The sequence below is a fragment of the Heterodontus francisci genome, chromosome 13, assembly GCF_036365525.1.
Source record: "Heterodontus francisci isolate sHetFra1 chromosome 13, sHetFra1.hap1, whole genome shotgun sequence".
Classification (NCBI taxonomy): domain Eukaryota; kingdom Metazoa; phylum Chordata; class Chondrichthyes; order Heterodontiformes; family Heterodontidae; genus Heterodontus; species Heterodontus francisci.
In genome coordinates, this window is record NC_090383.1 from 91,070,682 (window position 1) to 91,082,744 (window position 12,063).

General features: G+C 47.8%; 1 protein-coding gene across 6 annotated transcripts in view; it reads left to right on the forward strand.

The window, feature by feature from the left end:
- The window catches only part of plekhh2 (pleckstrin homology domain containing, family H (with MyTH4 domain) member 2), a 220,935-nt gene that overhangs the window by 138,118 nt on the left and 70,754 nt on the right, over positions 1 to 12,063 (forward strand). For all 6 annotated transcript variants that reach the window (XR_010976258.1, XR_010976259.1, XR_010976260.1 and 3 more), the window contains one exon: positions 4,758 to 4,833. Coding sequence is in view for 3 of the 6 variants with exons in the window: in XM_068045177.1 (XP_067901278.1) it covers positions 4,758 to 4,833 (76 nt within the window). In the remaining 3 variants the exon portion in view is untranslated. The remainder of the gene's footprint in view (positions 1 to 4,757; positions 4,834 to 12,063) is intronic.

Sequence of the window (12,063 nt, forward strand, 5' to 3'; positions counted from 1 at the left end):
GATTGTAGCTGTACTAGATGTGCTGGGGGTATTTCTAACAATATTGGTAAATTTTGCCCAAATTTTTTGGCTGTTAATAAATCTTGCCTGGAGTGTGGAAAGGCGAATGAGTTATAACATATCAGCCTTCATCGCCAGTGGGATTCCAGTGAGGATGTAAATTTGGAAAGAAAAAAATGGAAAAGTTAACTAGTTATTCCCCTTCCCCTCATTCTGCACCTGTGTTCAGCATCTACAATTGTCAAACCAGGGCCTTCCAGCCCTTCAAAATCTCCACATGTCAGCAGTGCTACTTCTCGATCTTAATGTGGGAGCTTCACAGCCAAATAGCTGACAGGCAGCAGGCACCAGTTGTGAGGAAGGGAAATTATCCCACCTTCACCAGTTCATCTTTTCCTCCCTCTGAAAACCTCAACGTAAAACAGGAGAACCTGTATCACATAAATATAAGTTGCAGTCAGTAAGTGGAATTGAACTTCGCTTGGGAGTTGAATGCTGTCTGCCAGGTCACCTTAACCTCTTAATCAATGCCAGCAAGATAAAATACCGGATAATGCCATGTACATCTGTGTTCTATGTATCTCTAGCATTGCATTGTATCAACTTTCATTGGTCACGGTTACTGGTAACCCTTTCAAGATGGAATGGCATAATCTGTTGAAATTAGCAGTTAAATCAGACTATCACTTTGTACTGGGATGCTATTCTGCAGTCAGAGGTCACAATAGCACATCCTTTAATGCACAGAAAATATCACTCTCCACCTACATCCCAACCCTACCCCATTCTATATACATCCCTGGAAAAAACTATCCCCCTATTCACTTACAATTGCACTTTCAAAATCTCAACTATCTAGCCTTTGGCCCTCCATTTGCCACAGCAATTCTGCAGCTACTGATTTGCTCAACCGCACCTCACCTCCACAATTGATGTCCTAGTCCCCAATAAAAAGATCAGTCCTTCTCACCCTGGCCATTCCCCCTGGTACAGCACTCATCTCCGCTCCCTTAAGTGCAAGGAACACAGACTTGAAAGGATATGGTGGGACAACTGGTTTAGCCATCCACCACCAGATCTGGCTGGACCACTTAAAACACTAGTGGATCCTGCTGTCATCTGCTAAAACTGGTCACTATTTCAGGATCATCTTGGAATGCAAAGATAATCTCCAGCTTCTTTTCTCTACTGCAAACTGTCTTCTTAAACGGCTCTCCCCTCTACCCTCACCTCCAACAATAAGAGCGAGGAGTTCATGGACTTCTTTGTCACTCAGATCGAAACTATCCAATCAGCTGCCTCTGCCGCATACCTCCTTTCCACTAGGCCACCTGGCCAAACTTCCTATAATGCTCCCCTCTGCCCTAGCCCTGAACTCGCATCTTTCTCTAGGTTCTCTCCTATCTCCCCACATGCCCTCTTTGAGCTCATCTTGTCCATGAAGCCCACCTCCTGTTACCTCAATCCTATTCCCACTAAACTGCTGATCACCCAACTTCTCCTCCTGGTCCCCATGTTAGCTGATATTGTAAACGGTTCTGATGACAGGTCATCGACCTGAAACTTGAACTCTGTTTCTATCTACACAGATGCTGCCAGACCTGTTGTATATTTCCAGAACTTTCTGTTTATAACTTCAGATTTCCAGCATTCACAGTATTTTGCTTTTTTCAGGTGTTGTCCCTCTCTCCTTTAAATCTGCCATCACCACCCCTCCCATCAAAAAAACAACCCTTGACCCCACTACCCCCACGGCGATACGGTGGCACAGAGGTTAGCACCGCAGCCTCACAGCTCCAGCGACCCGGGTTCGATTCTGGGTACTGTCTGTGCGGAGTTTGCAAGTTCTCCCTGTGACCGTGTGGGTTTTCACCGGGTGCTCCGGCTTCCTCTCTCAGCCAAAGACTTGCAGGTTGATAGGTAAAATTGGCCATTGTAAATTGCCCCTAGTGTAGGTAGTTTGTAGGAGAATACTGGGGATGTGGTAGGGAATATGGGATTAATGTAGGATTAGTATAAATGGGTGTTTAGTTTAGTTTAGAGATACGGCACTGAAACAGGCCCTTCGGCCCACCGAGTCTGTGCCGACCATCAACCACCCATTTATACTAATCCTACCCTAATTCCATATTCCTACCACATCCCCACCTGTCCCTATATTTCCCTACCACCTACCTATACTAGGGGCAATTTATAATGGCCAATTAACCTATTACCCTGCAAGTCTTTGGCATGTGGGAGGAAACCAGAGCACCCGGAGGAAACCCACGCAGACACAGGGAGAACTTGCAAACTCCACACAGGCAGTACCCAGAATTGAACCCGGGTCACTGGAGCTGTGAGGCTGCAGTGCTAACCACTGTGGTTGATGGTCGGCATGGACTCGGTGGGCTGAAGGGCCTGTTTCAGTGCTGTATCTCTAAATAAAATAAATAATACCCTTGCAAACTACCGTCCCATCTCCAACCTCCGTTTCCTCTCCAAAGTCCTTGAACGTGTTGTCGCCTCCCAAATCCATTCCCATCTTTCTCAGAACTTCATGGCCGGATTTTTACGTTGTGGCAGTGGCCCCACCCACCGGCTAAAAGTCAATTAATTGGCCACTTAAGGGCCTCAATTGAGCTGGGGCAGGTGGGCCATTTGCCACCTCCCCCACCACTGATAAAATAGCAGCTGGGGCGGGTAGGTGATGAGCACGGCACCCTGCCCCCACGCCTCCCACTCAATTTTACACCCCGCCTCCCTCCCAGCCCACTCCCAACGGAGCGTAAAATTCCAGCCCATGTTTGAATCCCTTCTAACAACTTTCCATCCCTGCCACAGTACCAAAACAGCTCTTATCAAAGTCAATAATGACATCCTATGACAAAGGTAAACTTTCCCTCCTCATCTTTCTCGACCTGTCTGCAGTCTTTTGCATGGCTGACCACACCATCCTCCTCCAAAGCCTCTTCTCTGTCATCCAGCTGGGTGGGACTGCTCTCACCTGGTTTCATTCTTATCCAGCGAATCGTCGCCAGAGAATCACTTGCAGTGTCTTCTCTTTCTCCTCCCGCACCATTATCTCTGGTGACCCCCAAGGACCTATCCTTGGGCCCCTCCTATTTCTGATCTACATGCTGCTTCTCCAGGACATCATTCGAAAGCACGGTGTTAGTTTTCACATGTATGCTGACGACACTCCGCTCTACCTCTCCACCACTTCTCTCGACTTCTCCACAGTTGCTAAATTATTAGACTGCTTAACGACATCTAGTACTGATTGAACAGAAATTTCCTCCAATTAAATATTTGGAAGACTGAAGCTCTTGTTTTTGGTGCCCACTCCAAACTCTGTTCCCTAGCTGCCGACTCCATTCCTCTCCCTGGCAACAGTCTGAGATTAAGCCAATCTGTTCGCAACCTTGCTGTCAGATTTGACCCCTACATGAGCTTCCGACCTCATATTCATGCAATCACTAAGACTGCCTATTTCCACCTCCGTAACATCGCTCAACTTCACCCCCGTCTCAGCTCATCTGCTGCTGAAACCCTCATTCATGCCTTCATTACCTCCAGACTTGACTAATCCAACACACTCCTGGCTGGTCTTCCACATTTTACTCTCCATAAACTTGAGGTCATCCAAAACCCTGCTGTCTTACACCAAGTCCTGTTCCCCTATCACCCTTGTGCTCTCTGATCTACATTGGCTTCTGGTCAAGCAATGTCTTGATTTTAAAATTCTCGTCCTTGTTTTCAAATCCCTCCATGGCCTCACCTGTCCCTATCTCTGCAATCTCCTCTAGCTCACTAACCTCCAAGATATCTGTGCTCCTCTAATTCTGGCCTCTTGTGCATCCCTGATTTTAATCACTCCACCATCGGTGGCTGCACCTTCAGTTGCCTAGGCACTAAGTTCTGGAGTACCCTACCTCCACCTCTCCACTTCACTTTCCTCCTTTAAGGCACTCCTTAAAACCTACCTCTTTGACCAACCTTTTGGTCATCTGACCTAATATCTCCTTTTGTGGCTTGATGTCTTACTTTGTTTTATAATACTCCTGTAAAGCGCTTTGGGACATTAAATATAAGTTGTTGTTGTAATGCATTATATGGAATTGAATACACATTTGAGTGAAGTAAAAAGATGTAATGAATTCCTTTATCTACTATAAATTACTAGGTCGGATTATGAACATTAATTTTTTGTGACACACCCATAAAAAAATAAATGCACTGTGATATATAATTGAACCTTATTGATGAGGAAGGACCTAGATTAAATCATTAGTTTGCACTGTGTTTGTTCTCAGTTGCGGTGTTAATCAGGCCTGAGTGGTTCTAGGTTACCAAGGGAAAGAAAATTAGCTAAGATTCATGGTTCTTGCTACTATCCAGAGACTCCTGCTAGTATGTGTACATAGTTGAAAGTTCATTGAAGGCAAAATTAGGCTTAGCTGTGATGCACCCACTAAAGTTCAATTAGCCTGATGACCACTCCCAATCTAAGTTGACATATGAAGAATGGCCGTGTAAATGAGGTACCAGAAGGCTGGTACTGCTCATATTCTTTCATTCCTGCATGTGTCGATGTCATCACAAGAGGATGCAAAGAAATTGGAGGTAAATAAAGATCATTTCAGCATGTATCTTGTTCTGAAAGCTGCTCCTCATAGTTTGGGTCTGGCATGAAAGTTTTCTTATGGTTTGTTGGTCCAAAGATTATGTGACAGTGCAAAGATATTAAGAGCTGTTTCTTTATCTTTTTCATCCAGGAAAGCAGAATTTATGCAGTAGCCAATTCAGGTATGAGAATGTCAGAGGCCATTTGTACGGACCCAAGTAACAAATGTAAGTATTTTAGATATGGGGAAGAAGTGCTTTCAACCTAATGGACTAACCCATTATGTAGTCTCACCCTGAACTGGAAAATGTCATCGACTTTGCTTCCAATTTCCACCCTTCTCTTGCCTTCACATGATCTATCGCCAACTCTTCCCTTCCCTTGACTTCTCTGTCTCCATTTCTGGGGATAAGCTATTAATCAATATTCACTATAAACCCACTGACTCCCACAGCCACATTGACTACACTTCCTCACACCTGCTTCCTGTAAGGACTGTATTCCATTCTCCCAGTTTCTCCGTCTCTGTCACATCTGTTCAGACTATGCCACTTTCCATACCAGCACTTCCAATATGTCTTTCTTTTTCCTCAACCAAGGATTCTCCCCCACCATGGTTGATGGGGCCCTCAACTGTTTCCATTCTATTTCATGCACTTCTGCTCTCACCTCTTCCGCAGACTCCCGGAAGCACAGTAGGGTTCCCCTTGTCCTCGCCTTCCACGCCACCAGCCTCCGTATTCAGTGGATCATCCTCTGCCATTACCGCCAACTCCAACGTGATCAACCACCAAACACATCTCCCCCTCCCATCCCTTTTCAGCATTCCAAAGGGACTGTTCCCTCTGCAATACCCTGGTCCACACCCCCTCCCTTTCCGACAGTACCTTTCCATATAAGCACAGGAGATGCAACATCTGTCCTTTTACCTCCTCTCCTCACCGTCCAAGGTCCCAAACACGCTTTTTGGGTGAAACAGCAATTTACTTGTCTCGTCTTTGGCCTTCTTGTCTCGGGAGACAATGGGTAAGCGCCTGGAGGTGGTCAGTGGTTTGTGGAACAGCGCCTGGAGTGGTTATAAAGGCCAATTCTAGAGTGACAGACTCTTCCACAGGTGCTGCAGATAAAATTGGTTGTCAGGGCTGTTACGCAGTTGGCTCTCCCCTTGCGCTTCTGTATTTTTTCCTGCCAACTGCTAAGTCTCTTCCACTCGCCACACTTTAGCCCCGCCTTTATGGCTGCCCGCCAGCTCTGGCGATCGCTGGCAACTGACTCCCACGACTTGTGATCAATGTCACAGGACTTCATGTCGCGTTTGCAGACGTCTTTAAAGCGGAGACATGGACGGCCGGTGGGTCTGATACCAGTGGCGAGCTCGCTGTATAATATGTCTTGGGGATCCTGCCATCTTTCATAGCTGACTCATAGATGGCATCTCTGATGTGGGCCCACTTGGTCTCTGCATCCCCTGTGGGAGTGTTTTGAAGGGCTTTTTCAAGTGAACTTAGAAATTTTTGTAACAACTGTGGATAAGAAATTCTGCTCGTGTTGATGCGCGGGTGGCCCTTCTGCTTGGAGTGATGCAGCTTCTTTGGTCTGAGTCTAACCTTGCTGCACACCAGGGAGTGGTCGGTGTCGCAGTCCGCACTGTGGAAGCTGCGTGTGATTTGAACGCTGTTTAAGGAGGCTCGCCTTGTGACGATGAGGTCCAGCTGGTGCCAACGACGTGATCTTGGGTGCCTCCAAGAAACCTGGTGACAGGGTTTAGTGTGAAAGAACGAGTTGGTGATGCAGAGGTTATGGTAGGTACACAACTCAAGCAGTCTCTGTCCATTCTCATTCATTCTTCCAATGCCATAGCGCCCAAGGCAGGAGGGCCATGAGTCATGGTCGGCCCCAACCCTGGCATTAAAGTCCCCCAGAAGGAACAGATGATCGGTATTGGGGATGCTACTAATGATATTATGGAGTTCATCGTAGAACTGGTCTTTAGTTTCAGGTGAGGAGCAGAGTGTTGGAGCATAGATGCTGAGTAGGTGTAGTGGACCAGAGGCGGTGAGCAGTCGGATGGACAGTATACGTTCTGAGCCATTTGAAGGTGACTCTGTCACGCTGAGCAAAGAGTTTCTGATGGCGAAGCCCACTCCATGCCGTCTTGGGTCGTCAGGATCCCGAGCGTCCGCGGCCACGGGGTGCAGTAAGTTCAGTGCAGAGAGGAAGGAGCAGCGGAACCCTAGGGAAATAAGACTAGTACAGAGGGGAAGCATTGAGAAAAAGGTGCCCCCGAACATGCAAAAAGCCACGACCCGGCCCCGGACTCCATCGTGGAACGGCTCCTCGGCCACAATTTCAAAGCGCCCGCGAGAGATGTGCGGCTCGTAGTGCATCTGCAGCGCAATGTCGGCGAATTCCTGCTGGTACTGGCGCCCGAGGCTGTCGCCCACCTCCCGGAGGACGCGGATGTGCTTTCCCGGCGTCGATGGTGGGAACTGATGAAATGTTTTATTACCTGCACCCCCTTTCCCCCCCGCTTCCCCCTCCCAGCTCACCCCTCCCCCCTCGCACCCCCTTCCCAGCTTCCCCTCGCACCGCATTCCCCTGCACCCCCTCCCCTACCCCCCTGCAGCCCCCTTCCCCCACCCCTCCCCCTCACACCCCCTCCTCCCACCGGCATCCACCTATCCCTGAGCAGAGCCCCTAACAACCCCACTGCCTTGTGGGCGTCTCGGGAGAGTCCAAGGCTAAGGGAGTAAACCCTAACAGAAAATCCGGAGCGGAACCCCGTAGGCGGTCATGTGTCACCTTTGGCATGTTTCCAGCTCTGCACTCCTTTGGACCCCACCAGAAAGGCCGAGAGGGGGGTTTTGACTCTTGGGCAACTCACAACCTCCATACATTCACCCAGTCTTGCGTCATGGAGAGGTCACTCCATAGTCGCCTCACAGCGACCGAAACAACACGGAAGGCAGCAGTTACGGGTTATAAGTCCAGCTGAATTGGCGTAGAGATTGGGCGCCACGGGTTGCCTTTGTCGGCGGGAGAGGTCATCGCATCTCACTGGACAGCTACCGCCCGCATCAAACCGGGCAGCCCCCGGTCAATAAGGTTCTGTCCCGCCACAGTCTACCTGCTTCAATGGGCGCTTGGAGTTCAGGGTCATTGCCCGAAAAGCGGACTGCAACACCGCACCAACAGCACGACAAAAAAAAGAAAGAATTTACTAGCCCTTCGCTTTGCAAGCTAGAACGTCAGAACTATGTGCCCTGGCCTGTCGGAAGACCTTACACAAATCAACGATTCTCGGAAGACCGCCATCATTAACAATGAGCTCAGTAGACTCAATGTGGACATTGCAGCACTTCAGGAGACACGCCTCCCTGTGAGCGGATCTCTAACAGAGCAAGATTTACTTGTACTTCTTATAAAATAGAATACTGTTTTCGCTACTCATGATGTGGTCTCCTCTACATTGGGGAGACCAAACGCAGACTGGATGAACGCTTTGCAGAACATCTCCATTCAGTCCACAAGCGCAACCACGAACTTCCAGGCACTTGACATTTTAATTCGCCACCTTGCGGTCGCTCTGACCTTCCTGTTCTTGGCCTGCTGCAGTGTTCCAATGATGCTGAATGCAAGCTCGAGGATCAGCAGCTCATCTTTCGCCTAGGCACTTTATAGCCTTCTAGACTCAATATTGAGTTCAACAATTTTAGATCGTAACCTCTGCCTCCATTTTGTTTTGCTTTTCTTTGCAGGTTTGGTTTTCTCGCTTGTTTCTCTCATTTCCTTTTCTTTGCTTTCGGATGACAGCTAGTCAGGATCCTACCATTCACACCTCCTCTCGACACATCTTTTGCTTCTTTACTAGTCCCATTAAAACTCCCTTTCGCCTTGCACCATGAAACATTTTGTCTTTTAATCTCTTATGCCCTCCACCCTATCACACAGCTTCCCTTTTGTTCTTCCCACCCTCCCCCTTTCACTTGCTCAAAACCTATTACATTTCTAACTTTTTCCAGTTCCAATGAAAGGTCACAGATCTGGAGCATTAACTCTGTTTCTCTCTCCATAGATGCTGCCAGACCTGCTGAGTATTTCCAGCATTTTCTGTTTTTATTCCATTATATGCAGGGCATTGGTCATAGTATTCTGTTCTTTTACTTGGGATTCTAGAATTCTTCCTGCTTTTTTTGAGACCTAATTCAACAACAACAACTTACATTTATATAGTGCCTTTAAAATTAAAAAATGACCCATGATGTGTCACAGGAACATTATAAAACAAAATGTAGCATTGAGCCACATAAGGAGAAATTAGCGCAGGTAACCAAAAGCTTGATTACAGGTAGGTTTTAAGGAGTGTCTTGAAGGAGGAAAATGAAGTAGAAAGGCAGAGAGGTTTAGGAAGGGAATTCCAAGACTTAGGGGCCAGATACTGAAGGCAAGGCCCCAAATAGTGGAACGACTAAAATTTGGGATTTTTAAAATTTGTTTCATGGGATGTGGGCATCACTGACAAGGTCAACATTTGTTGCCTATCCCTAAATCCCTATGAGAAGGTGGTTAGTGAGCTGCCTTCTTGAACCGCTGCAGTCCATCTGGTGCGGGTACACACACTGTGCTGTTAGGGAGGAAGTTCCAGGAATTTGATCCTATGACAGTGAAGGAATGGCGATATATTTCCAGGTCAGGATGGTGTGTGGTTTGGAGGGGAACTTGCAGATGATGGAGTTCCCACACGTCTGCTGCCCTTGTCCTTCTAGGTGGAAGAGGTTGCGGATTTGGAAGGTGCAGTCAAAGGAGGCTTGGTGAGTTGCTGCAGTGCATCTCCCTAAATCTCTCTGCCTTTCTACTTTGTTTTCCTCCTTCGAGATGCTCCATATGCTCAAGAGGCTAGAAGAGGAGGGCAGATATCTTGGAAGGTTGTGAGGCTGGAGGCGATTACAGAGATGGGGGCAACTTTATGCTGTCCGCTGCGTCTGGTTTGAAGGCAGGGAGAGCATATAATCAGGCGGGATTGTGGTGGTGGGGGGGGGAAATCCCGCCACCTTCCCGCCTCCTCTCAAATTAAGTCCGGGGCGAGAAGGCCTGGAAACGGCCTTCCGGCTCTGCCACCAATTGAGGCTCTAAAGTGGGCAATTAATGCCCAATTAAGGACCTCATCCCGCCGTCACCAGAAGTAGCCCAGCGGCAGGTGGGCCTTTCACCGCACAGGGAGTACGCCGTGCAAACCCAAGGTGGGGGTGGGGGCCGGGGTTCCCTCGTTAAAAGGCACTTAGTGCATGAATGAGAGACCCAGCATCGGGAAGTGTGGAACCCGCTGAGAACCCTCCTGCCCTTGCTGCTGACTCCCCTTCCCCGTGACCCCCACCCATGAAACCCCTCCTTCTGAGAATTACCTGTGGCCTGGGTGCTGGGCCAAGGGCTAGTAATGTACCAGCAGCAGCCACCACCTCTGCGATGGCACTGTTCAGTTAAAGAGCTGCTGGCCTCTGATTGGCCAGCAGCTCTCAGCAGGCGGGACTTCCGCCGCCTGGGTCCTTGATCCCGAGGAAGGCCTGCCGCTGTCCACTTAAGTGCCTAATTGGTACTCGATCTGGCTGGCCTTCCCCAGAGTAGGCGACGCAGGGCTCTCGCCAGTGCTTTTGCTGGAGGTCGAGACCCCCGTCATCTGGATAAAATGCCAGGCATAGGGTAGGGCAAGGTCACGGAGGGATTTGAAAACAAGCACAAGAATTTTTAAATTAAGGCTTTGCTTAAACGGAAATCAATGTACGTCAGTGAGCACAGGGGTGATAGGTGAACAGGGCTTGATGTGAGTTAGGACACGGGCAACAGGGTTTTGGAATGATATCTAGTTTATGGAGGGTAGAACATGGGAGGCCAGCCAGGAATGCTTTAGAATGGTCAACTCTAAAGGTAATAAAGGCATGGATGAGGGGTTCTGTGGCAAATGGGCTGAGGCAGGGGCAGAGTCAGACACTGTTATGGAGGTGGAAATAGGCAGTTTTACTGATGGTGCGGATATGTGGTCAGAAGCTCATGTTTGGGTCAAATATGACATTAAGGTTACAAACAGTCTGGTTCAGCCTCCGACAGTTGCCAGGAAGTGAGATGGAGTTGGTGACTAGGAAGTGGAGTTTGTGGTGAGGACCAAAGAGAATGGCTTTGGTCTTTCCAATATTTGGAAGAAATTACTGCTCATCCGGTACTCTATGTTGGACAAGTAGTCTGACAATTTAGAGACAGTGGAGGGGGTCAAGAAAGGTGGTTGGAGGTAGAGCTGGGTGTCATCAGTGTACATGTGGAAATGGATGTTGTGTTTTGAATAATGTCGCCAAGGGGCAACATGTAGATGTGAAATTGAAGGGGGACACCAGAGGTAACAGTGCAGGAGTAGGAAGAGAAGCTATTGCAGGTGATTCTCTATGTACCATTAGATAAGTAAGAATGGAACCAGGCGAGTGCAGTCCCACTCAGTTGTTCGAGTATGAAGAGGCATTGGAGGAGGAAGGTATGGTCAACGGTGTCAAAGGCTACAGATGGGTTGAGAAGCATGAGGAGGGATAGTTTACCTTTGCCACAGTCACATTTGATGTCACTTTTGATTTTGATAAGAGCTGTTTTGGTACTGTGGCAGCAGCAGAAACCTGCAGGGATTCAAACATGGACCTCCGGGAAAGATGGACATGGATTTAGGAGTTAACAACACACTCAGGAACTTTGGAAAGGAGAGATTGGAGATTAGGCAGTAGTTTGCAAGGATAGAGGAATCAAGGGTTGGTTTTTTGAGGAGGGAGATGATGACATCAGATTAGAAGGAGGGAGGAGCAGTTCATTGGAAAAAGTGTTGGGAGAGCAGCAGGTGGATTTTGTTCATTTTCCTGTGAAAAACTGAATCAAAGGCCTTGCTTATTTGTCTTACAACATTAGTTTAAAGAAAGATTAATCCACTGTAAAAATCCTTGATTTTTCTTTGACTTTCTTATCTCTTTTGCTAAAGGCTGGGGTACAATTCCATTGATAGCAGTAGTCCTCTGCAAAGTACCTGCTAATTTTTTTGTTGTGCACATTCGATTCGTTTAAGTGTGCAGGCTCTTTAAATTTATTTTGTGCAGTTGCACACAAGCTGTAATTTAAAAGGGCCGACTTGTATGTGGAACCTTCATGTTGCTGCGCTGCCAAACAGCCAGGCAGCCTAGAGGGAACATTGGTCCTCTGATATCTCACCCAAGCAGCCATTCTTCATGTGTAAACCTAAACAGTTAGTGTTGACACTCTATTTGACCTAACAGAGCATCACAGCTGATTTCAATCCTGCCCTCACTTGGCATTCACATATACAAACGTTTCAGCAGGGATCATTGGATACTGATCAAGAGCAGGAAATGTGACTGCTTTTTTTTTTCCTCTCTACACTAGTAAGGTTGATGTAATACTCTGATTCCTCGAGG